Genomic DNA, 24,888 nt, shown 5'->3' with positions numbered 1-24,888 from the left:
TCATTTTTAGAGCATGAATATGTTACTAACAAAAACAAATTTGTCTTTTTTTAACTGCATAATAAATAATAATATAATAATATTAATAATAACAAGAATAAGGAGAAATATCCCGAGTGTCATTTAAAAAAAGGCGAGTGCGGTCCATATCTCGAAAACTGTAAACTATAAATAAATTCTGAGTACGTCACTAGATTCTACATGAAAAGCTCTTTCCGACACCGTTTTTACTTTTCAATAACTTGATGCATATTCAAATTGGGGGGGAGGGGGGTGAAAAAATAAGATATTTTCAAAAAGGCCCTGTAGTGCACGAACTAAGATAGCTGGATACATTCTGTCAACGTCATTATTAGTTTCCCTTAGAAGTGACACAGGTTCGCGACAACCTCATCTGTCTATCTTCGATGATGACCGAGGAATCCCACGATTACAACGAAAATGGAACAATCTGTACATATTTGTTTAAAAACTATTGGCGTATGGTACCTCTCTTAGCCATTTTAATTTATGAATTTAAAAAGCAATTTTCCTCGAACAAGAATCACATTTCGGAAGGAAAAAAATCACTTAGATATAGTTTCTACACCGGTTGGTTCCACAATCGTGGTAGCTCCGCTCGTGGCACCTTCAAAAGAGTATAGAAATAGTAATCATAAGTTATTAGAGTGATACTAAATAAGAAATCATGAAAGTACAAATGAGTTCGGCGTGAAATGCCGGGTGACGTGCTCATAGCCTGCACCAGCCTAAACATATTCCACAATGGCGCAAAGCGCCCAGAGTCTCGCGGAACAAGGGGGTCGCAGCCCACCATTTTTGCAGGTCCACCACCTGCAGCTCCTGCGTTAGGCCGTTATTGCGAACCACAAACATCATAACGTCAACACTTAAAATCTATGGTGATATGAGGTTACAAGGCACTTTAAGTCACTAGCAATGAAACACTTGTTTTGGAGATTTATAGGGGGCTTAAAAATTTTTATAATTCTGCGGCTTGCACTCACAATCGTTTTTGCCAATGTATTTTTATAGCCTACATGAACCGAAAATCTTTACCTTAATAATAGTAATAACAACAATAACAGTTTCCAATTAGCAATAATCGAACGTTGTTTAATCTTATTCACTTCTTACACACTAATGTGACACTTCACAGTAGATAACTCAGTCCCACCTAACCGTACTGCTCGTCTATTTGACAGTTTGTACTTATGTAGCAGTGCCCACCACAGGATAACGACCACCATCAACTATCTTTTCTATCTCGGGAGAGCCATCCCCTTGGCATTTCCGCTCTCGGACAACGGCTGGAGAGCTTTTTTAGCTCTGTAAACAACAAACAATCTCATGACTCCTTATCTTATCGCGCACTAATAAAAAGGGGACACTATAGGTTAAAGATTGTTTGCACAGCGATAACACTGAAAGCAAGAACTCTATAGTACTCAACACGGCACATGATTGTATTGTTCTCTTTCGTTATCTCTCCGTCTTCGTTTTTCTCTCTTTAGCCTTTTTCCACTTTCGAATTTCCTGCGATGATTTCGAGTACCTGAATTTGGGGTGACGTAAAGCAAATCTGTGGGTTTAAATAGCATCCGCGTGGGGAGAATTAATCACTCTCAGTCAGACACTAAGCGACAGTGTACGTGTAACTCGCAGAACACACAATACATTTATTCACTCCAACAATACCCAAAAAAAAAAAAATCACTAAAGGTAAGTGAATTAAGTTGGCTCGAAAATGTAGAATTAGAGCGAAGTTGGGGTATTTCCGTAGCAAAATGAAAATCAAAGTTCTGTGTGAAGAATCCGTCAACGTTGACCGTACCTCCAACCCCTGGAACGCCATCAGGAACATGACCAGGAACACCGACCAGGAGGAAGCGTTCTATGTTTGCGATTTAAAAGATATAATTGAGAAACACAAATTATGGACCGATCATTTGCCGAGAGTAGAGCCCCATTACGGTAAGGGAATAATCACAGTAACGCAAATCTGCAATGCAAGTATGCCTTCACGTGCAGTGTACCTGCAAGTGGCGTGCACATATTTTTAAGTGTTTTTAGGTTAATTTTCGTTATCCAAATATAGGGCGTTAAAATTTCAGACTTTTTATAATATTTTGATTCAAACCCGCCTTAGTTTTTTGGAGACTAAGTTAAAATTTTGAGTACACATTAGGCGTTTAGAATCTGCACAATAAAATTTAAAAAGTCGTTGTTGAGACCTACAGGACAGTTCATTTTGAGGGGTCAAGCCTAATTGTTCTACCATAAACTTTTTGGCGGTGTGCCACTGACCTTTCAGTCCCTGAAAATCCTGAGAAAAAATTTCCTGTCCATTTGTAATATTTTACATCCCGTGAATTATGCCCTTACATTTAACTATTTTTGAGCTCTTTGCGCAAATAGCAAGCAATGCAACATTTTTTCTCTTGATTAGACCTAAGTTCGCAAGTTTTCGTGCATGTTTCTCGTCTATGTTGTAGTGTATTGTTAGGCGTCATGACTAGTAAGTAAAACCGCAAGATTCTCAAGGTTCCAAAAAATGAGTTGATGGCGGTAAAGTAAAATCGAAACCTCGAATATACAATCCCATGATGCTATTTTATAGACGAAAGAAAGTACCCTAAAAGTAAGTTAGAAAAAACCTTTTCATATACAAGAGATTTTGTCGATATTTCTGAAACCAATGGGAACGCTGTACACAGTCAATTCCTCGCAGACACAACTGTATTTGGCTTCCAAATATATTTGGCACATATCCCGTTAAAATTTCTCAATATATCCTCACTAAATATTTGAAAAACACATGGTATTAAACCGGGCAGTTATGTAGGTCTAACCATGCAATTTTTTTGTTCTAGCTGTCAAATGCAACGATGATTTGACCATCCTCGAGCTGCTCGCTTCGTTAGGTGTATGTTTCGACTGCGCTTCTCGCAAAGAAATCAGCAAAGTTCTTTCGGTAGGCGTGGATCCCGCGCGTATCATCTTCGCCAATCCGGCCAAGCCCATCAGCCATGTGCGCTACGCCTCCGACGTGGGCGTGGCCACCATGACCTTCGACAACGAGAGTGAACTACACAAGGTGCACGCAATTTACCCAGGGGCGCGTCTAGTTGTACGCATCCGCGTCGACGCCAGAGACGCGCAATGCCCCTTGGGCATGAAATTCGGATGCGATCCGGTACGCGAAGCTCCGCAGTTGTTGCGCATCGCCAAGTCGCTTAACCTGAACGTGGTGGGGGTCAGCTTCCATGTAGGTTCCGGTTGCAGGGAACCTGCGGTCTTCCGCAGGGCCATCAAAGCTGCCAGAGACATATTTGACTATTCTCACACCTTAGGGTTTAATTTCTCGCTGCTTGATATTGGCGGAGGATACCCCGGAGTTAAAAGATCGTCGATTTCTGAGGTGAGCTTCGCAAAAATAAACTTTCCCCTCAAATAGACTCATTTCTTACTGTAACTAGATCGCCGAGGTCGTCAACAGGGCGTTGGATGAATTGTTCAGCGATCTGAACGTACGGTTCATCTCAGAGCCTGGGAGGTACTACGTGAGCTCCGCGTACACTCTGGCTTGCAACATCCACTCAGTTCGCAAGATCACTGAGGAGGACGCGCAAGGAAGATGCTTTGAGACGCACAGAATGTACTACATCAACGACGGAGTCTACGGCAGTTTCAATTGCATCCTATACGATCATCAAGTGGTCACTCCGATCCCCCTCAAAGAATACGCGGAGCCCAAGATATCCAGTAGCGTTTGGGGGCCGAGCTGCGACGGTCTAGACCAAATAATCGAGGATATGTCTCTGCCTGACATGCAAGTCGGCGAATGGGTGGTGTTTGAGAATATGGGCGCCTATACTCTCCCCGTGGCTAGCCCCTTCAACGGGTTCCCAATTCCCAAAGTCTACTACGTCATGACCCATCGCGAATGGTCCGTGTTCAAAAATATCGTGTCGGTGCAACAAGAAGACGTGGCATTCGTCGACGAACCGCTTGCGGAGCAACAAGAGCTCTACAATTTGAAAATTCCTTCGAGCGAGCTCGTCACCGCAATGAAGCCAGTGACCTACACGACGATCAGCGCCGATCTCATGGTTGGATGAACCAATTCAAAGGGTTGATTATTTGATATTTCATTTACTGGCTTTATAATGGAACTTGCAGGATGGATCCGGCACTGTAGCCATGGTTATTGTGTAAACATCGGGGAGAGACAAACTTTTTTAGTTTAGTATTAAAACGGGGTATGAATATAGATTCGATACGACGAACTTTGACTTTTATTAACCTCAATTCCATAACCGTGTGCCAGGCAAGCAGCCCGGCGTATTTTTTTTTCACTGAAGTGACGGTAGATCGGTTAATTGTGCAAAATCTCATAGTGTAATTGGTTGTAGCGGCCGTCAGACGCAACAATGAGAACCCAACAGTGCCGTTCTTATGGTAGTTCCTTGAGTGGTTAAACGGGCGGTGGATACGATTTGAATACGATGAATTCTGACTTTTCATTAACCCGAATCACCTTAAACACTCACCTATAAGGACACACAATTAATACGAAGAGTTTGCTCACGTGCTAGTCAAAGATCATAACATCATAATCATAAACTTTGCAGTCCCAAGATATAGGTAATCCCCATGACATCGAGCTTGTGCGGCATCACACTTACAGCGCAGGCAACTGCCTGGTTATTTGAACATTCACATCACACGCAATTACACCCAATTTACCAGACTTGCAGTAGATTAACGATTCCACACAGCTCCCAATAAGCTTCCATTCGCTGAATTCAGTCGAAAACTTTCGGACTTCACACCCGTCCTGTGTACTACCGAAATCTCTAATATTTAACACTGAAATAAAGAAGGAAGAAAAAAGCGCACCTCGTCAGCTGACGGAGAGTCTCCTGCAACTGATTCGAGGGCCACTCGGTCCTGTCGTCTGTCCGGCCGCCATTGTACTAAAAAGCCGAACAATCAAAGATCAAATTGGGCAAACATCCTCTTTTGGCACACTTCAATACTGTGCGACCCAATTCGAAAACTTGCCGATCTTTAATTAATTTATAGAGATCGCTAATTGGTTTGTCAAAATATGATGACTACAAGTACTATTCCCATTGGAACGTTAAGAGGACCGAACGGCTTCGGAGAAATCTCGGCGTTCGGTCCTCCATTGTCCTAGTCAAAAGGGACTGCAGGACGACCGAACGGCATCCGACCCGTTAACCGCAGAGAAGCTGTTTAGTCCTTCGCGTATCACATCCGCTACTGTCTACTATTCTGTTGAAATAAATGTGTTACACCCGGTATAGTTATGGCAATCGACATATATACAGTACGCGGCCTGACGGGAAAATCATCGCGCCCAGTCTACGCTCGGCGCTTTCGGCGAAACAGTTTTGAGGAAACTGCTTCTCGACTGTTTCATTCGGTGAATGCCAGAGAGGGAACAATGGCGGACATCGTGGTACAGGTGGAGCAGGGCCGACTCAAGGGTGCCCCAGGCAAGGACTACCGCGGAGGGCAGTTCTACAAGTTTATGGGAATCCCCTACGCCAAAGCACCCATGGGAGACTTAAGATTTAAGGTAGATTTGCCAGTGTGTGTTTACCAAACGCTTAGTCATGTGAGTTTTTTTTTGGTGCATTTCGACGAGAAAATAGGCCAGATTGAAGTCCGAAAGTAAAAATAGACTTTTGGGAGCGTATGGAAAGCAACATTCTGAGTGCATTAAGGGGGTCGGTATTGATTTGAATTACCGCTATAAATAAGGCAACTAACACGCGATCTGGGGTCGTAAATTAGATATCGATCCGCGGGAAACAGTTTCCGTTATGTTACTGTTCCACCCTGTATAGATTCTGATGCGAAATTTGCTTTCCTGCTAGACGAAATTGCCAACTTCAAGCTGGAAATCTTACGCAGGTAACCACATCGCCTTATTAATAATACCGATTGGTTTCGACCATTTTTTTTTCTTTCACGGAATCGGCCTGGTCACCGCCGATAATGGCTTTTTTACGCAACCTCCTTTTCCTATTGTACTACGAACACTTAGTATTGCAAACGTGCACCGTTTACGTTTCAAGGGCTCTTGAGTCTTCATTGTTGAATGAACAATGATTTGTCATGTGGATGTCGAGTGTGTTTTTGAGGAGCACATACCTGCCCAATTGTCGGAACTGTCGAGAGATAAGAGTAATCGCTAATTGGTACATGTTGCGAATTAGGCGAACGCGCAATGTTGAATAGTTCTATATTCTCCTTTGGCAAATTTAGAACAACTTCCTGATAAAACTTGGAGAATACTCGCCAATGCGTCGTTTTTGAGTTTCAAAACAGATGTGATCCCGGTAAACAACTTCAATGTTAAACGGAGTTTTCACGGTAACGTTTAGAGAACGTCCTCTATTTCTTTTTCGAGCCTAAATCTTAATTGATAATAGCCGAATATTTAGAACGTGCTCGTGAGTCTTTGGAGAGCTTCCCCAACGAAAGTTAGTGCTGTTGGAGGATCTGCCCACTGCGAATAGCGTCACGTCAGTCATTCCAGGGTCACTTAAATGAAAGTCAAAATTGTTAATAAGTGGACACACGCGGAGAATAAAATTTAATGAAAATTTATTGTAATTAAACTTTGTTAGTGGTTACTAATTGCATCGCTACATAGTTCACATATACGTTCCATGACTGTATGCAAATTTGTTATAAGCAGTTGATTACAGTACCCCAAGCTAACTTAATTCAAGCCAGGTTAATCAGTTCAAAATAAAATAATATATATATAAAAAATCATGATCTAAGCTCGTGATTCCAGTGCCATTAAGTACGTGGTGATTTTAGTAATGTCTGTGTATTCCTAGCAGAGTTCTAAATGACGTCAAAGTATTTAAATTTTCCTTTTGCCAGCGAGTCATAAAAGACGGACTGACCTGACTTCAACGTTTCTTGGCAAACTGTCACAGTGGCTACGGGATGACGTCAATCTACGGCTATTTTGGCTCTTATCAGAGATTTACGTATTTTCGTGACGACTGTTATGGCATCGATCAGCTAATTCGGCGTCAGTACGAGATCATTTGAAACAAGTGTCGACCATGAAAATGTTACCGTCATGGCGATCAAAATAACTTATTGTTCCCACAATAGGAACAAAGTTAACTGTACTTAACTTAAATTAAGCTTATTAAACAGGCACAGCGTATTATTACTTTAATTGGATAGATGACAAACTAGACAAACGACACATAAATTTGCGGTTTCATCTACTCTTAAATTAGAGTCTAAAACGTATGATATATTGCGAAATCCATCAAAATGTAGCAATTTCAAGTCAACGGGTTATCAATAAAAATAACACATTTTGGCTTATCACGGGACCTTGGTATCGAAATACAACTGCAGAGAACATCAATTAATGTTAAATGACAAGGCCAATGCTAGGCAAACATATTAATAAAATTTAATGGCAGTAATTAGTTTTTCGAATTATGTTCATGCGGCACCGAATCTTAGGCCCCGCAACCACCAGAGCCATGGGAGGGCACGCGCAACGCCGCCAAAGAGGGCCCCGAATGCCCTTCTCCCGACATGTACTTCACCTACTTCATAGGCAGCGAGGACAACTGCCTCAACCTCAATGTTTACACCAAAGAAGTAAGCAAGAGTAAAGCTTATGCACCTCACCCTTGAACCCTCATTACAGCTACCTCAAAACACCCCCCTGAAAAAACCGGTAATGTTTTGGATCCACGGTGGAGCCTTCACTACCGGCTCCAATAAGACCTCAATGTACGGTCCTGAGTATTTGATGACTCAAGATATAGTGCTGATCACTATCAACTATAGACTAGGAATTTTAGGTAATCATTTATACGCATGAAAAATATTGACGGGAACGTCATTAGTCTATTCCCAATAGTTTACGTTATCATAAAAAAAATTAATCCGCAGGCTTCGCCAGCTTCAAAGATCCGACCCTGGAAGTCCCCGGTAACGCTGGCTTGAAAGACATGAGGATGGCCCTTCGCTGGGTGCAGCGAAACGTCCACAAGTTCGGCGGCGACCCCGACAACGTTACTATCTTTGGGGAAAGCGCAGGTGCCGCCTCGGTGCACTACCTCACGCTCGCGCCGAGCACACAAGGCTTGTTCCACAAGGCAATTGTGCAGAGTGGCAGCGCCCTCAACAACTGGGCGTGGGGCTCCAACAACTCCCGAGAAATCGCCAAATGTATGGGCTACAAGGAGACCGATGAGAAGAAAATTCTACAAAAACTCCGGAAAGAGTCTGTTAAGAACATCATCAGCGGTCAAAGAACCCTTAAAGAAGTAAGCTGAACTTTGGGGATGATTGTGAAGGAATTGTAAAAAAGTTAATAGGGCCTCCAAGCAGGTACAGCCAGACCTTGGGCCCCCGTTGTAGAGCCACCCTCAGCTGAAGCCATATTAACGGAACACCCTAACAAAATCATGCACTCTCAAGGAGGACATAAGATCCCTATTATCATAGGGTACAACTCTTTAGAAGGAATTTTATTCGAGCTGGTCAGGAAGACCGTGCCAGGGGTGGGACTTCCTCAAGATCTAGAGGATGACATCCCTTATGAACTAGGTTTGGAAAAAGGCAGCGATAAGGCTAAAGATATAGCTGAGCGCCTCAAGAAAACGTACTTTGGAGACAGTCACGTGAATGAGGAGGACATAGAGAAATTGTACACGGTATGTCGTAAGTTTAATATATAGTAAATACAGTATTATAATTAGAAAATTCTTTACAGCTCAAAGGTGACTCAAACTTCACCCATGGCATCCACAGATCTTTGAAGCTTCAAGCTAAACACTCGCATCAGCCAGTCTACGCTTACAGAATGACCTTGCAAACACCCTTAAATTATTTTCACACCTTTGCCATGGCCAAGTACTTCAAAACAGTGATTCTCTGCAGTTTTTTGGGAAAACTCTCTAACAGTTACCTCCCCTCCGCGAAGGGATCTTTTCTGGGATTGATGCACAAGCTCCCCAAGAAGGAGATGCAAGGGGTTGCTCATGCGGATGATTTATTTTACTTATTCCCTACCTTCTTCACCCACGAGATCAAACTCGGGAGCGAAGAGGACAAGCACATACAGAGATTTGTGAAAATGTGGACGAATTTCGCTAAACATGGAGAGCCTACACCTAACCCGGAAGAAGACTTGAATCACGTGAAATGGAAGCCGGTGACTCATGATAATTTGGAGTTTCTTGAAATTGGAGAAGAACTGAAGATGGTGAATAATGTGGATGGGGAAAGAATGAAGTTTTGGGATGGACTGTACGAGGAGCATTTGAAGATATGATTTGGTTAAGGCTGATAGTAAAGTTTATATTTTCCGAAAATTGAGTTTGCTTTCATCCTAATTTTCTGTGTTAGTTTCTGTCCAATCCTGTTATGCGACAACATGCTGTAAAATCCAACATTTTCATCTCTCCTTCAGAAATATGTCTAATATTTATTATCTTCATTAGGGTGCTAATGTTTTAACCCGAAGGCAGGTCCTCAAAATTACTCTTCATTAAAAATTACAAAGAGAGAAAATTTTAAACTTCTCATTAAAATTATTAACCCGTCAGACGCGCTTTGGATACCAGCCTTTCGGGGCAGTTTACTTTTGCACGTGTGGTGAATTCAGGCCATGTTCAATGAAACACCAAAGAAGACCATCAAATTCACCAAACGTGATCGTCAACGCGTCGAACGGGCTGGCGTCTAAATTCCTTCTAGTGAGTTCACGTCTTTTTCAGTGTTTCAATGGAGATGTTCCAATTGTAATGACAATTAAAAAATACTCTCTTTGTTACCTTGTCGTTGTCATTTTTTTACCGATTTAATCATCCTATAGCTTAGTAACAAAGCTGTTGAGAATCTTCCTTAGACATTAATTTCAAACACACCATAAATTAAAAATCCTCAAACCTGTACTTATGAAACGGCCCCGGTATGTCGATATAATGAATACTACGCATAATCTTGAAATCTCCGTATGAAAAGCTGAGACATCCTATACTTTCACTTTAGACGTGTATGAAATGTTGATGTGAATATGTGTAAACCTTACACAGATATGTGAAGTGTATACAAAGTTCAAGTGTTGTCTGGTTGTACAAATACCCGATCATTTTCTTTTAATAAATGTTACATTAATTAATTGTTAAGTACCAATTTAATAGTTAGTTATGTTTTGCTGCATAATAATATATTTTTGCTGTGATATATGTAATATTAAAAAAAAATCGCAGTGTACTACAGTACAGTGGTGAAGCATGAGTGCTGAACAGCCAGTGGTGAAAGTGTCTCAGGGGCTGTTGAGAGGCAGAGAGGCTTTGACTTGTAGGGGGCAAAGATACTGGAGTTTTCAGGGAATACCATATGCCAAGCCCCCTTTGGGTACTTTAAGGTTCAAAGTATGTGACATTATATTTGAATTTGATAGAAAAAAGATAAATTATCACCCTGCTATAGAACAAATTTAAATATACTATAGTAGGTACAAACATATGTAGGTTACACAAACTATACGTGAAGTTTTATCCACAATTAACCATAGAGGAAAGGTGAAAAATACTTCACCACTTCACCAATCGCAAACAGACAATCATATTATTATAATGCAAAATTTAGACTCACCCTGTAGTAAAAATCCAGCTTGAAATATCTTTAAAAAATCACTAAAAGCTAAAAAATTACACTGAAAAATCAACAAATTATAACACAAACAGAAGAAAAGCGGTTGCCATAACAATATGGTTGACACGTTGACGTTTCTCTAAATCTCTAGAGGTGAGTTCGAAAACACCGTCCTAAGTGGAAGTTGCGGCTACTCTGAGTACACTTTAAAGCGCTAGTGGTGTGTGTATTTAAATTATTATGGAAAAATTTGTTACTTAATAAAAAAATAGTTATTAACTTATTAAACTGTTATTTATTAACTTTCTGAGGAGAAGGAAACACGTGAATATGCAGTAATAAAAGGACACACGCTTATTTTTGCCCTTTTTTCCTTTAATCTGTTTAACTGTATCCATTTTTAGGCACCTGCACCTCCAGAAAAATGGACAGGAATAAGGGAAGCGACAGTAGAGGGCTCCGAATGCTATTCAAAGGGGCTTTTCTCGGGCTTTTTCATTGGATCCGAGGATTGCTTGTACTTAAACGTATACACTCCAAAGGTAGCCATACTACAACCACGCAAACGAAATAAGATTTTTTATTTATCCTGAAATCGTTCTAGATAAAAACGAAAGAGAAATTTCCTGTCATGTTTTGGATACACGGCGGGGCGTTTTGCAGGGGCTCTGGAAGCACCGAAATATATGGCCCCGATTACTTAATAGAAAATAATGTAATTTTGGTAACCACAAACTATAGATTAGCAGTACTAGGTAGGTACCACTATCTTTTTTCTAGTTCAATCTAATATTATCCTAGGATTCTTGGCATTTTCCAACCCCGAAGTGGGAGCTCCCGGCAATGCCGGTCTCAAAGACATCGTGATGGCTCTTCAATGGGTTCGAGATAATATAAAATTCTTCGGTGGCGACCACAGAAACGTCACAATTTTCGGAGAGAGCGCTGGGGCGGTTTCAGTCCATCTTCTGATGCTTTCTCCCATGGCTAAGGGTAACTGACTCGTCACGATTAAATTTCAACTGTTTACGGCGGATTTTTAGGGCTATTCCACAAAGCGATAATGCAGAGCGGGTGCGCCCTTAACTGCTTCAGCAGAGGCAAATTTTCATGTACATATGAGCTGGCACACCACTTAGGTATAGAAACACACAACGATAAACTGATTTTAAGCGAGCTGCAGAAGGTTCCCGTTGAGGAATTGTGTGAGGCCAGCAGTAAAATATGGGATGTAAGTATTCAGGTTCCTTATTTCCTCTCTATTTCGGCACTTTTAGCCCCATTTAGTGAGCTACGCCAGGCCTTTCTGCCCAGTCATAGAAACCAAAGGAGGCTTTCTCTGCGAAGAACCTTTATATATCATGCAATCGGGTAGATACAACAAAGTTCCAGTCATCATGGGCTACAATTCTATGGAGGGAATTTTCATGTATTCTCTAATAAAGGCATCAAAACAGAACTTCCTAGTTGATAACACATTAGTGCCTGTTACTCTGAATTTGAGGCGAGGCAGTCCTGGACATACCAATGTAGCCAGAGAGATCAAGGAGATGTATGGTATCAAAGGAGGAGAGTCCATTGATGACGTGGAAGCACTGAACAAAGCCCTAAATGTCTGTATAATCTTCCTCACTGAGATTTGTCTTGATAATTATCTTTTGTAATATAGGTTTACACCCACAATAGCTTCTTCGCAGACGTTTATCGATCTGCCAAGCTTCTATTGCAAACCAGCAAACACCCTCTATATTTCTATAAATTTGAGTTGGACACCGAGAGAAATTATATGAAATTTTTCAGCGGATTAGAGATTAAAGGAGCTAGTCATGGGGATGATTTAGGATATCTCTTTCACACAATTTATAATACGAGTCCGAAAGAAGGCACTTTGGAGCATCGGCTAATGCTCAAGTTTACGAAATTGTGGACTAATTTTGCCCGGTATGGAAATCCCACTCCCCCTGGTGAGTTGGAAATTGAGACGCTATGGAGGAGTGTGAGTACGGAAAGGATCGAATATTTGAGTATGGAGAATGAGGAGTTCAGGATGAAGGAAAGGCCTGAAGGAGCTTTCGCCCAGTTCTGGGAGAGGGTGTTCAGTGAGAACCAAGTGCATTTGTCTAAACTGTGATATTTAAAATTTGAACAAATATTTTTAATAATTTACTTAAGCATTCTTCTATTTTTTTGTTGATTTCTCAGAAATAATAAATGAAACCTTATTTTGGTAATTATAGTTGTTATTGTCACTTTCGTAAGTCAACACAACATCAAATCATGGGTGAGAGAGAGAGAGAGAGAGAGAGAGAGAGAGAAAAACAGAAAGATAGCAAACATTGTGATTAAACAAACTACAACACCGAATTGATTTCTATAATCATTTAAATTAGATAAGGTAAATGACAAAGGTCAAGCTACTTTGCTATAGAAGTATTTGCTTTTTCATTGCTGTGCCGCGACAGTCGCGGAATGGTAAGTTTTATTTATTAAATATGTCATTGATCTGATGATAGTTTAAGGATTTCTCACAGAAAACTGTTATATAACAACTAACAAATTGAATAACATTTCATCACACTAATACGTATATTACGCTTTGGATTATTAACTTCCTAAAGTGCCATCTATGATGCTGGTTAAGTGACAAACTGTTTCAAGGTAAATAGTTCCAAATACGCGGAGTGGATGGCGCTACAGGAACTAGCAAAAACTATAAGTGTTATTGCACAGATGGCACAACTAATGCACATAGACTCCCAAATTTGGTGCCATCTGTGGGCACCTAAGAAACATTAATAATAATTATGTTTCATTTTAAGCTAAAAGAGGACGTTAGCAACAGTTCCTAGCTGGGCTTTCAATCACAATTTACTACGATTGCACGGAATTTTTCTATCGATATTACCAGAAAATGACCTCAGAAAACAACTCTAGCCCCATTGTGACCATTCACGAAGGCCAATTAAAAGGAATAATATGCAACGATGCCAGAGGAGGCAAATTCTACAGTTTCCTTGCAATTCCCTATGCAAAACCCCCAGTGGGAAATTTGAGATTCAAGGTAGCTTGTTTATCAAAATACCATACTTTTTATAAAGCAAGACCTAACAGGCCCCACAAGCTGTAGACCCATGGAATGGAGTTTTCGATGCAACAAATGGTGGAAACATGTGCATTCAGGAAGACTTCCTTACTAAAAAAATGAGCGGCTCTGAAGACTGCCTCAATCTCAATGTTTATACCCCCCAGGTAGACATCCAATTAAATTCAAATTCAAATTCCCCATATACATCTTTCAAAGCTCCCCTTTTCATCAACACCAAAACTGAAACCAGTGATGGTATTCATCCATGGAGGCAGTTTCTTACTGGGTTCCAACAGAATGGAATTACACGGACCAGAAATACTGATCAGCGAAAACATAGTATTAGTAGCCATAAACTATCGTCTAGGCATATTAGGATTTCTCAGCTTTGACGATCCGAAACTGGACATTCCAGGTAACGCCGCCTTCAAGGACATGGTTCTAGCATTGAAATGGGTGCAGAGAAACGTGCATAATTTCATGGGAGACCCCACCAATGTCACCATTTTCGGTAACAGTGCTGGGGCAGCTGCTGTGCATTTTTTAATGCTATCACCAATGGCGAAAGGTAAAACAAATTAATTGCGAAAACGCGATTTTATGAATAAATACTTCACGCAGGATTGTTCCATAAAGCTTTGTGTCAAAGCGGATCTGCTTTGAGTAGCTGGGCGTATGCTCATAAGCAAAAAGAGATATTGGAAACAGCCTTAGATCTGGGGCATAATTTAAGTGAAGAGGAGTTGTATAAATATCTGAGTAAAATCAATGTCGAGGAAATATTTAAGGCCCAATGTAATATTGACAAGGTATTATTCAAGTTTGGGAAAATTCAGTTTAAACTGATAAGACCTTTGATAATTATTAAGAAGCGGATTTTTTAGTAATAAGAATAATTATATGGACATTTTATTTGAGGTCAGGAAAGCATAAAATGCAATCAGTACCGCTTCATTGGGGCTGTAGTCGAACCTAAAGCCTGGCACGGTGAGAAATTCTTCAGCGAACATCCGATAAAGTCATTGTTGGCCGGAAGGTACTCGAAGGTGCCCTTGTTGATGGGCTACAATTCTGGAGATGGTAGTACTATTGCACAAAACTTATTATGAAAGATTATCAATAAATGTTTTTATGTGCACCCAGGGATGGTAGTGGATAGCATGGTGGCCAAAGATATGAACTACATTTACTGGACCGATAAAGAATATAATGTCCCTGGGTTGCTTCAACTCAAAAAGGGCAGCCCTTTGTCAAAGAAGCTTGGTGAGGAAATTATAACTTTCTACTTCGGCAATGGGGAGATTTCGCGAGAGACTCATTTACAAGAATTCTATGATGTGAGTAATTCTGCAATTTTTATTAAATCCGAGAGGCATATCACTGAAATATTTGGATGTACACGGTTTCAGGTATATATTGCAAAGTATTTAGAGAAGTTTTGAGGTATATCCAAAATAATTTTAGGTCCAAAATTTTATCAGCGATCTACCTCTCAATTAAACCACAATACACACTAAAGCAACTAAAAAATACGTCAATATTTTTACATATTATATAGATCACTACAGACAATTCCTTTCTACGAGGAATTCTCAGCTCAATAAAGCACCACCGAAGAACTTCGCAGAGCCCTATTTACATGTATCGATTATCCATAGATTCTAATCTATGTTTCTATAAACGAATGCTCGAGATCGAGCTACCAGGTATGTTTATTGTGTGCTACATACAGGGTGTCACAGAAACATTAATACGAATGAGTACAATAGTTTTACAGGCGTCTGGCGATTATACTTTGAAATATTGCTACACGACAGTTTTAGACCTCAAAATTAACATAATATCGAATAAATTAGACCGAAATTGAAACAATAGAACTGTTGAAATACATTCGGAAAATATTCCGGTTTTATATCTAAAATATATAAATCTTTCGCAGGTCATTTGCCAAATTCAACGTCAAGTTCCAGTTAATGTGTTTTCGGAAACAAATAAAATATAACACACGCTTTCCACATCTTTGGAAGTCAGTAGCACACATCGGTTCTCTGTATTATGTTTGAGTTTTTTCTGTTAGCACGGCACTGTGTTAATTCATATTCACTCAAAATCTGGGTATTTGCTTAAAATTTTTTGCAATTTCTAAGTCATCAATCAGCGGCGTGTAGTTATAATCCGAATTGCCGCCACTCTTTTAAGGGGAACCTAACGAATGTCCCCTAAATTATCTTAATGCTTTTATTTGACGCTCAGTACGCCACTGTTTTAAAAAATAAATAAGCGAAAATAAGATCCTTGGATATCAATATTTAGTAATTAAGGTCAGTTCGTATTAGTTTCTGTTCGTGAATTAATCTGAAGTCAACCCAGCCAATATTTATCGTTTTTTCAATTTATACTTTAAACTGAGTCAGCAGGGAAGTTAATATGGTTGAAGTTATAACAAAGAAAGTAAGCGGGTACGTCCGATAATCTTACCGCATCTTTTGAGACTCAGTTGTCTTTATATTCGGCCTCCGATGATGGTTCTATGGATCGTTGCCACTTCACTGTTTAGAGATAAAAGTCACTTTCAATTTACTGCACAGAACTAATACAAAATCGGCAAAATGAGAACAAAATTGATACTGAGCACTCATTAAAAAAACTTCGCAGACGACGGTTAATCTTAAACACAAAGCGTTGATTAAGCAGTATTCTATGTACTATCAAATAACGGATTAATAAATGATAATAGCTGAGTTTATCTAAGATATAGTGCGTATTTAAATTGTTCTTAATGATTAATCTTTAGAATAGACTGAAAAAATGTGTTCAAAAAAGCCTCTATATGGCCTCTTCCGTTATTTCTTTAACTTCTGACAAATCAGTTGTCAAATATCAAATGACAGTTTTGTTTTCTCAAATTAGAGCAGGCAAGTGTAGAAAGAGTGCACAGGGAGCATGTCAACTTTGTAATCTACATAGCAACATTAATAAATTTTTTTTTTTATGTTAAGCCTGCGTATAGTGCGCCCTTGGCCTCATGTGGAGCATAAACATATCACAATAAGCCTCTTGGATAATGCTGAAACCGCATGGAAAAAATTAAAAATCTTAAAATCCATTGTTATGGGTGAATAATGAGTTCAGTGTAAGACGCAGTATTAGCTCCTCACCAAGGTCGACCAGTATCCTCATCTTCATGAAATTGCTTTTAATCTCGATTACTTTATTTCATTTGTAAATGATTGCCCTCTCTCCTCTCTTCAAGGAGTTTGCCACGCAGATGAGATCGGCTACCTCTTCACCACGATACTGACTTCAAACCCTGAACCAGGCAGCATCGAAGACCTAACCCAGAGGCGTATGTCGCGGCTGTGGGCCAATTTCGCCAAACACGGCCATCCTACGCCTGCACGTGATCCCCTGCTGAACGGGGCTTTCTGGCCACCAGTGGACAGCACTGACCGCGTCTCGTTCCTGGACATTAATGAGCAACTGTGCATCGACTATAATCCTGAGGCAGAGCGCATGAAATTTTGGGACAAAGTCTATACTAGGGGATTGCTGTTTTCAAAACTTTAAACCGGTTTGTTAAGCTGAGCAAACAGTCCCTGTACGGGAATTAAATGGGTTAAAAAATTGCTTCTATATTATTTATCATCTATCTAACCATCGCAATGGGTAAATATGTTTAAGGTTTTACACTCCATTACTGGTTCGCTGAACTTTTATGCCTCTATCACTGCAAATTAGCTGTGTTTGCATCTGCCTGAATTATACCGGATGTCCAGGCGTACCCTGAGCATAGAAGATAAACACGGAAAGTAGGTTTTTATTTTTTTTGTACCTGCACGCATTATTCAATTGAAAAAGTTTTACTTGGAGATCCCCTGTTAATCTTCTATGCACAGGGTTCGCCTGGACACCCAATATTAATATTAGGCCACCATCGAATTAAGAAAATTTTAAAGTGTTTTAAGCAAAACACGTTACCACATCTTGCTTCTATTACTTTGCAAATTTACAGCCTTGATCCAGTGGGCAAAGAGTCCTCTAATCTCTACATCCTTATCATGCACATTATCAGCTATATACCTAAATAAAAAAGGTACTGTAGTCTGTGGTATACACCTAACGATATCCCTGACCCACATATTCGAATAAGTCATAAAAATTTCTTAAGTAAGAATTGTGAGAACTTATCAGCTGTAAACATTCACGAGCAGTCAGGGCTTTAAGGTGGAAGTGCGTTTTTGGAGTTCTGTTAAAGACAAGGAACTACAGTGTGCTTAAGAGATTCAAGACCTTCTGAAATGGTAAGCGCCGCGCTTAGATTTAAATTGCAATTTTATTAACAAATCCTTCGATAATTACTTAAATCCTTGAAACTTGGTTTTAAAAATGTCTGTTCTCAGAGCAATGAGAGGCTTCTTGGAAGCCTCTTGGTCTCGTTTAGATGATCCGTAGGGGTCTCTTCGAGAATCCGAGGAAAATAAGGATATATGAAAATAACATTTTGGATAACTTTCAATCACAGCTCGGGATTCGGAATAGAATGTCCGAAACTAAGTTCTTTTAGATAAGAAATTTAGCATTTTGTTTGTGAGCTAAATTCTATATTTTTTGATAAAATTGATATCTTCGCGTATGCTATCCGCCCGTTCGGCCCTCAATAAAAAAATCGAGTAACAAATATTTTTAATCAAATTAGGAGCTACGACTTGAGCTCATTCACTGAATGCTCGGGGAAACCCAGGATATCCGTGATGTCCCAAAAAATTATTTAGGATTAAGAGAGTGGTAGGTATGACTACTAAGACCCAAAAGATTGTTGACTAGTTCAAAATTAATTCAAGTTTGTCAGAGCCAGCTCGCATAGTCTTGATCTACTTCATGCATCCTCCTCATGGGACTATCCTAACTATCCGTCGATTTCTCGATAAAAAGATCAAATAACTAAATCTCTTGGTAAACTATTAATAACGTTATTGCTTGATTGATCGATAGATAATTTCCTTTTGATGCAATAAAATATTACCCAAAAGAGCCATTACCTAATCAAATACTAATAATATTAACCAGGTCAGGGAAGTGCAATGCAAATACAGAACTATCACATAAGGTATTATTTAACTTGTTATCTAAAACCAACACCATATAAGTTAGCTGAAAAACGATTTTTTATTGATCTGTTAAATAAAAGTAATATGTTCTAGCACTGCATTATTTGGCTCCCGGCCTCCAGGAAATATTATGCAATCCATGAAAGGATTTCTTCAAATTGGTACTATCTGCCCATTCAGAGTTCATATACTCATCGTCATCATCTTCGGCGAGTTTTTTCAGTTCTTCCTGCCTGCGATAAGCGTGCATCATCAACTGCTTACGGTCCTCCTCCGACATGACGGGCTCTCTTCCCGGAGGACCTTCCCCCTTCTTGGAGAGCTTCACAATTACCTGTAGTATATAAACCAAATTGACCATATGCCTCCAATTTTTTCCCGTATAGTAAACAACCTTGCAGGTTTCGATTTTTCCCACATAATCTCCGAGCTTCTTCTCGTTTCGATACATCTCCTTCCCACAAAACCACAACTGAGCAGTTGCCGGATCAATCACATCTAAAGAAGCTTGAGTCCCGCTCAAATCCTCAATATTCTCGAACTCCATGCGGATTATGTCATGAGGTGGCAGCTTCATGGGGTACACTATCATAACAGCTCCTTTGAGGAGATTTAAGGCCTCTTGTACAATCTTTATTGTCATCAATTTTTCTTGATTGACCAAAGACTTGGAGATCATCTCCTTGGCGTCTTTGATAGCCTTGTCGAGGACATCTTGCATCTGCTTCTTTGGCTGTTTTCCGTTTCTGCGCCCCACTGGATCTCTGTGAATATTAAAGCCTCCACTGGGGGTGCATTTATCACCCCAATCGTCTTTTAGCTTCAGCTCTTCCACTTGATCCTCAGTGAGACCCATGATTTCTGTGGTTCCAAAATAAATATTTAGAAATCAAAAAACGGTAGGCATAATTACCAGGAGGCAAGAGAGTGCCATATTTGGCTAGTTCTTCTATCTCCATGCAGATTCTGTGGACTTTCAGCCGTCCATTGTAAATAGCGGTGATTTTGGGCAGCAATTCGTCCACAGGGGTAGCCAAAGATGTCTCAAAAAGGAACTGGTTTTCGTCTTTGTGTTTTACGTGCAGGATCACCATTTTCGAAACTATTCTTTTTGGATAAAAGCGACAATCTTTATTAAGAGAGAATTGTGCTTGCTGGCAGAGCTGTTTGGTCGATATTTTAGGTAACTGTAAGTTTCACGGTCTTACAAGGTGGGATGTATCGATCGTATATGGTGAATTTTCCCTATAAAGGACAATTTTTCGGTTACGAGTTACTGTGTTCTTTAAATTCAGCCCTAAAGTTTAGGAGAATTTCTGAAGTACGAAGAAAAGATGACATTAATACGCGTCTCTAATGATCAAGATGTACTGACGAAGGAGTTCTTGATGAAACACATAAAACTTTCTGAGGGTAAAAGAATTTTTACTGAAAAAAATTGAACGTATGCCTATGATTTTGTTACTCGAACTTACTACCTATTTTTCCTTTCTCTATAGAAATATGACTATTACTTGCTAAGAATAACATCATAGGTGTACTAAACAGGACTTTTGAGCTGAAAGCACTACACAATAAATTCACTATAAAAAATTGTATTATAATAATAAAAAATTACGTGCGACACTGGCGTTGTTGATAAAAACACTCGATTTTCGTGACCTTAAAAGGCCAGAAATTTACATTTTTGTATGAAGAAAGTCGAAAGTGCATAGAAAAAAATATTTTATTTAATAACACTTAAGCCACAGGCGTGAGTGGGCTTACGTGTGTGTTCAAGAGAATAAAAAATTAACTATTCAAACCGGAAATTATTTAAATATTATAGAAAAAATATTGTTTAAGAACCAAAACACACACACCGAGAGGGTAATTTCTGAACTCAATTTGGTAAATGCGGTAAACACTGCCATTATGTCTTTGTGATCAGTCTATTGCAATTGCACTAAGTGCGAGTGTGCAGGATAGATCTGATTTGTCTAAACCTGATTGTACCAATCAGACTTTTAAATCTTTAATCATATCACACTTTGGGAAAACCTTTGAATAGTTATAAAACGCATGATTTTTCCCTCCCCTTATTTTTTCAATGGAAAATGTTACTGGAACTTTTAGAAGCGATATCTCGCGAATCCATAAAATGATTGCCTTCAAAAATACCTCTAATTAATGGCGAACCTTTAAGCCTACCCAAAAAATACTTGAAAATTAAAAATCAAACTCTACGCACTCAGATGTGTCGCATACTATGGATTCTCACCTTCGCTTGCCTTCTGGGAACATCTCTATGTCTGTCCTGCTTGGAGGTAAAGAAGAGGCACGAAAAATCCTGTCTTGAATCCGACAGTGCTAACTACATCCACTGCGTGCGCGCCCGCATGAAGCGCAACCAAGACAATTGCCAATATGACAGCAACTGTTACGAGTGCGACTGCGAGGGATGCTCTTACAGCTTATGCGGAGGTGAGACCCAAGATTTTTTGTAATTTTCCTGTATTTATTTCATTAACATTGATTCTACATGAACTTGAGCAGCAGCTGTCTTATGAATTCTTCTAGAGTAACCGGACCGTTTTCATCCAACTCTTATCTTATCGCACTCCACATTATTGAACTCTACTCCTAGGCTTATGATAGCCCTTTTGGGGTTTGCCACTAAAATAAACCCTTTTCCATCTATGTCGAAGATCACGTTTCATTAAAAAAAATAATGTTCGGAGTTATGACGACCTATTCCTTTGATGATTTTCTCATTCTCATATTCCTCCATTAACTCTAACATGGCAGCAATGAACTGTTGCAAGTCCACTTGATTATTTCTATTTTTATCTACCTCAAACACTGCTTCCTAAAGCGGTTTTCCAGAAAAAGAGATAGACTATCTTGAGTATTGAATCTTCCCGAGAGCTCTGCCTCACTGAAATTCTGCCCCAAAGCCACCTCCCATTCCTCACTCGATTTCTGCCCATTTACACCTTCGTAAAAATCCAAAAGCGTCCGAAATCTCCAATGTCTCCTTGATATCCCCATGAATCATCTCCTTCCTTTGAAAGACCCGCGTCCTTTTATTCTTCAAGGAGAATATGCGCATAACTACAGGAGGCTGCACGTTCGATTACCTCTCTAAGATTAGAACTGACGACAACAGGGAATGTTTAATTTAATATTTGAGGCTTGCCTAAAGAGGCCTCAATAGAAAATCATCTGGATTTAAAACACGGAGAGGCCTCATTATTTGTGGATGTTAACTAGGATTTTTCAGCTACTTTAAAATTTTTTGAACGTTTATCTGCGATGAAACGCACAGATTTAATAAAATGTTCATTTCTTCGTGTCTGAAAAGCTGGCATACCACTGAATACTATAGACCACAAGAATAAGAATATTAATTTAGACAGTATCGTGCGAAAAGAGAGAACTAAAACGGCAACAAAACTAAAGAATATCATTAAGTTCTTCTTTAAAAATTTGTAATAATTATTCGGACGATCCATACACGCTTCTGACTTCTATGGAAACAGAAAAGCTATTAGCAAATAATGATAATTGAAAGTGAATTAGAGTCAAGACAGTATCGTATCGAAAGAGACATGAAAGGGTGATAATTTCGGTAGAATTCCATCACGTCCCTCTTAAGAAATTCACAGAAACTCGGATGATCGATGCGTACTGCTGATTTAGGTAAAAAGAAAAAATTCAAAGAATTTTAAGGGAAACCCAGACTTCAAAATTGATGTGAATCAAAACAGTGCAGTACCCGGGGAAGCATGAAAGTAGTAAAAACTTCGTTATTTATTTATGCTTGTTCTGTACCTGGAACACTTGGATCAAAAATTCTACCCAGCAGTGTAGCACGTCTCCTAGCATCTCAGCTTTCCTCCTGCATAGTCTTAGAACAATTGTCTTCTTCCGCAGGCCCATGTGACTCTTGCTGCAACTCCTGCTGTAACAATTACGTCCAGTGCCACCATTCTCATTGCTGCCACAAGCAGTGCAACTCCGAATGCCGTAGTAGCGAATGTCGCATCAACTGTCGCCATTCCTGCTATAAAGCCGTGAAGCAAGAGAAGGAGATCGTGTACGTTCCAGTCCCTGGACCGACCATTAATACGGGAGGAGGCGACTCCAACCAGCACTCCACGTCAGTCAACAACAACAACTCTCCGAACATCACCACCATCATTAACATTAAGAGCATCGTTAACAATACTCAACACATGGACATTCCAATCAACATGACCTACACCAACAGAAATAATATCACTTTGCTTGAGGAGAGCAATTGCTGTGTAGTTATTGGGCCTAGACAATGCGTTAACGACCAAACGAATGGTAATGGTCGGTGCTACCACACGAGGTCCAAGCAATGTGGGGATTATTGCACGTCCAATATCGTACACCAGGAAAATAGGCAAGTGTGCAACTCTGTGGATGGTTATGGTAAGAAATATTGATATGAGTTTAACGTGTTTGATTGAGGGAGATTGTAGGCAATCCTACAAATTGCCAGCAACAAACTACTTATATCCCCCAACCGCAACCCAAATGTATTTATACGAGTAGCTGGCCTTATGTTAGTTGCGGCATTCAACCATCTGCAGACTGCCATGGCTGTTATGGGCATTATTTCAATCCCAATATACAGGTAATGTTGTATGTGTTCCTTCATATGACATTGTATATTAGGAATTTTGCAATATATTGTAAATATGTCGAAACATATAGGATTTACAAAGGCGAATGTTTGATTTTTTTTGTATTGCGCAATTTCAGAAAGTGTTGTTTCTAAATGTTTTATCCTTTGTGCAAATGCTCCCTTTGGCCCTGCATCTTGATATTTTTATAATATCGATTTTTCGACGTGATTGAATTTTTTTCAGACTGAAACCGAGTTCTACAGTGGCGTCGTACTGCTCAAGTGAAAATAGGCGTATGATGCGTTGAGAAGTTTTCCAACTTATAGTAGATGAAAGCAGTGGCAAACCGAGACTTGCAAAAACCTTTTTAAACTAGCAAACACCACATAAATATCTTTAATCTGATATATTTTTTTCCCATATCTATAGAGACACTCCTACTTCATAATCACTTTTCCAAATTTGAGGATTACTATCTCGAGAACTAACAAGACAATTTTCTTACATAATAGCTTAAATGAATCGCCTGGACGAGCATTATAAGGGCATCTAAACGGAATTGTAATATCTCATGCGGTTCCCGAAATACGGGTAGAAGAAAATGTAGTAAAATCAACCCTGGGTAATCAAAAATAAAATAAAACTTCTTATTATAGAATTATAAGACTTGTTCGCCACAGTGCTACGACAACTTCAATGTCGGGCCCCTTTACCGGCAAGGACCTTTCTACCAATCTCCATATTTGCATCCTTGCATGCAATCTTCACAAGGCTGCTGGGGAGGCTTTGGGGGGGGCATGTTTGGGCCCGGCATGGGGGGATTTGGGTAAAAACCAACAAAATAGGTAACTTCTTTTCAACATTAAAAATCTGCCTTTCAGTTTTGGAAATGGCTTCGGATATGGTGGAATCTCAGCACCGTTTCCAATAGCGTCTCAATCTATTGCAAGCCAAAATTGGCCTCAAATCAACGCTACATCTTATGCAGTTGGAAACTTCAGTTCGTTTTACAATCAGGGGGCGATAGCCCCCTCTTGGTCAGGTAAGTCAACAATTAAGGAATATGAGAATTAAAATTTTTGTCTTTGCGTTTTATAGCCGGTGTCAATGAAATACCTGTGACCAACCCAGAGTATCAGAATGATATGCCCTTTGTTACTCTTGTGGGAGGGGAGAGGGAGATCGAGATTGATGTGGCTGTAAAAGACCCGAAAAGCTCGAAGGACACAAAACCCCTGACCAAGGAAAAAGTGTGAGGCTTTGTTTATCGTTTTGTTAAAGCGATGAATAATTCGGAATGTTTAATTTTTTAAGTTCTTCTATGACCTATTTAAATAAATAATCGATAATTTTGATGAAAATTTCGTAT

At 39.6% G+C, this 24,888-nt stretch overlaps 5 protein-coding genes across 6 annotated transcripts in view; 4 read left to right on the top strand and 1 right to left on the bottom strand.

Annotated features, from left to right (window-relative positions):
* Positions 1 to 24,888, bottom strand: part of LOC136346925 (cilia- and flagella-associated protein 298) — a 38,573-nt gene that overhangs the window by 11,994 nt on the left and 1,691 nt on the right. The window contains exons 2-4 of the mRNA XM_066296485.1: positions 19,796 to 19,989; positions 19,277 to 19,743; positions 16,253 to 19,216 (exon numbers count right to left, since the gene is read on the bottom strand). Of these exons, the coding sequence (XP_066152582.1) occupies positions 18,983 to 19,216; positions 19,277 to 19,743; positions 19,796 to 19,976 (882 nt within the window). The 5' untranslated portion in view covers positions 19,977 to 19,989 and the 3' untranslated portion in view covers positions 16,253 to 18,982. The remainder of the gene's footprint in view (positions 1 to 16,252; positions 19,217 to 19,276; positions 19,744 to 19,795; positions 19,990 to 24,888) is intronic.
* LOC136346910 (ornithine decarboxylase 1-like) lies at positions 1,405 to 4,289 on the top strand. The gene is made up of 4 exons (XM_066296458.1): positions 1,405 to 1,722; positions 1,784 to 1,974; positions 2,874 to 3,421; positions 3,480 to 4,289. Exons 2-4 carry the CDS (start codon positions 1,788 to 1,790, stop codon positions 4,119 to 4,121), a joined length of 1,377 nt encoding a protein of 458 aa, XP_066152555.1. The 5' UTR covers positions 1,405 to 1,722; positions 1,784 to 1,787; the 3' UTR covers positions 4,122 to 4,289.
* LOC136348089 (uncharacterized) lies at positions 5,321 to 12,920 on the top strand. Its single transcript, XM_066298664.1, is given in 13 exon segments — positions 5,321 to 5,608; positions 7,537 to 7,677; positions 7,727 to 7,883; positions 7,975 to 8,351; positions 8,403 to 8,741; positions 8,801 to 9,360; positions 10,325 to 10,466; positions 11,094 to 11,273; positions 11,276 to 11,444; positions 11,491 to 11,682; positions 11,733 to 11,920; positions 11,967 to 12,302; positions 12,359 to 12,920. Coding segments are annotated over 13 exon segments (3,516 nt in total). The 5' UTR covers positions 5,321 to 5,335; the 3' UTR covers positions 12,821 to 12,920.
* Positions 13,047 to 17,400, top strand: LOC136346891 (esterase FE4-like). Of its 2 annotated transcripts, none has more exons than XM_066296435.1 (9): positions 13,047 to 13,161; positions 13,509 to 13,750; positions 13,801 to 13,938; positions 13,991 to 14,342; positions 14,396 to 14,583; positions 14,698 to 14,854; positions 14,918 to 15,111; positions 15,333 to 15,480; positions 17,028 to 17,400. In XM_066296435.1, the coding sequence occupies exons 2-9, from the start codon at positions 13,601 to 13,603 to the stop codon at positions 17,339 to 17,341; spliced, it is 1,641 nt and encodes a 546-aa protein (XP_066152532.1). In that variant the 5' UTR covers positions 13,047 to 13,161; positions 13,509 to 13,600; the 3' UTR covers positions 17,342 to 17,400. The 2 variants fall into 2 exon arrangements, with proteins under 2 accessions (XP_066152532.1, XP_066152523.1); XM_066296426.1 differs by having other exon boundaries at positions 13,058 to 13,161; positions 13,598 to 13,750.
* Positions 17,960 to 24,880, top strand: LOC136346901 (uncharacterized). Its single transcript, XM_066296447.1, has 7 exons — positions 17,960 to 18,075; positions 21,117 to 21,345; positions 22,798 to 23,322; positions 23,373 to 23,527; positions 24,176 to 24,345; positions 24,401 to 24,561; positions 24,618 to 24,880. The coding sequence occupies exons 1-7, from the start codon at positions 18,073 to 18,075 to the stop codon at positions 24,773 to 24,775; spliced, it is 1,401 nt and encodes a 466-aa protein (XP_066152544.1). The 5' UTR covers positions 17,960 to 18,072; the 3' UTR covers positions 24,776 to 24,880.

This window comes from Euwallacea fornicatus, chromosome 2 (genome assembly GCF_040115645.1).
Source record: "Euwallacea fornicatus isolate EFF26 chromosome 2, ASM4011564v1, whole genome shotgun sequence".
Taxonomy (NCBI): Eukaryota; Metazoa; Arthropoda; class Insecta; order Coleoptera; family Curculionidae; genus Euwallacea; species Euwallacea fornicatus.
The sequence above is the reverse complement of the archived record's forward strand: the minus strand, read 5'-3'. Positions and strand labels throughout refer to the sequence as shown.

What these genes read in the sequence shown, in the direction of transcription:
- LOC136346910 (XM_066296458.1), top strand. Translation starts at nt 1,788, where the DNA reads ATGAAAATCAAAGTTCTGTGTGAAGAATCCGTCAACGTTGACCGTACC. An exon ending in GAGAGTAGAGCCCCATTACG is followed by an intron (nt 1,975 to 2,873) that starts GTAAGGGAATAA and finishes TTTTTGTTCTAG; the next exon opens with CTGTCAAATGCAACGATGAT. An exon ending in AAAGATCGTCGATTTCTGAG is followed by an intron (nt 3,422 to 3,479) that starts GTGAGCTTCGCA and finishes TACTGTAACTAG; the next exon opens with ATCGCCGAGGTCGTCAACAG.
- LOC136346891 (XM_066296426.1), top strand. An exon ending in TGGGAAATTTGAGATTCAAG is followed by an intron (nt 13,751 to 13,800) that starts GTAGCTTGTTTA and finishes AAGACCTAACAG; the next exon opens with GCCCCACAAGCTGTAGACCC. An exon ending in GCTCGAGATCGAGCTACCAG is followed by an intron (nt 15,481 to 17,027) that starts GTATGTTTATTG and finishes CCTCTCTTCAAG; the next exon opens with GAGTTTGCCACGCAGATGAG.
- LOC136346901 (XM_066296447.1), top strand. An exon ending in CTCTTACAGCTTATGCGGAG is followed by an intron (nt 21,346 to 22,797) that starts GTGAGACCCAAG and finishes CTTCTTCCGCAG; the next exon opens with GCCCATGTGACTCTTGCTGC. An exon ending in GATAGCCCCCTCTTGGTCAG is followed by an intron (nt 24,562 to 24,617) that starts GTAAGTCAACAA and finishes TGCGTTTTATAG; the next exon opens with CCGGTGTCAATGAAATACCT.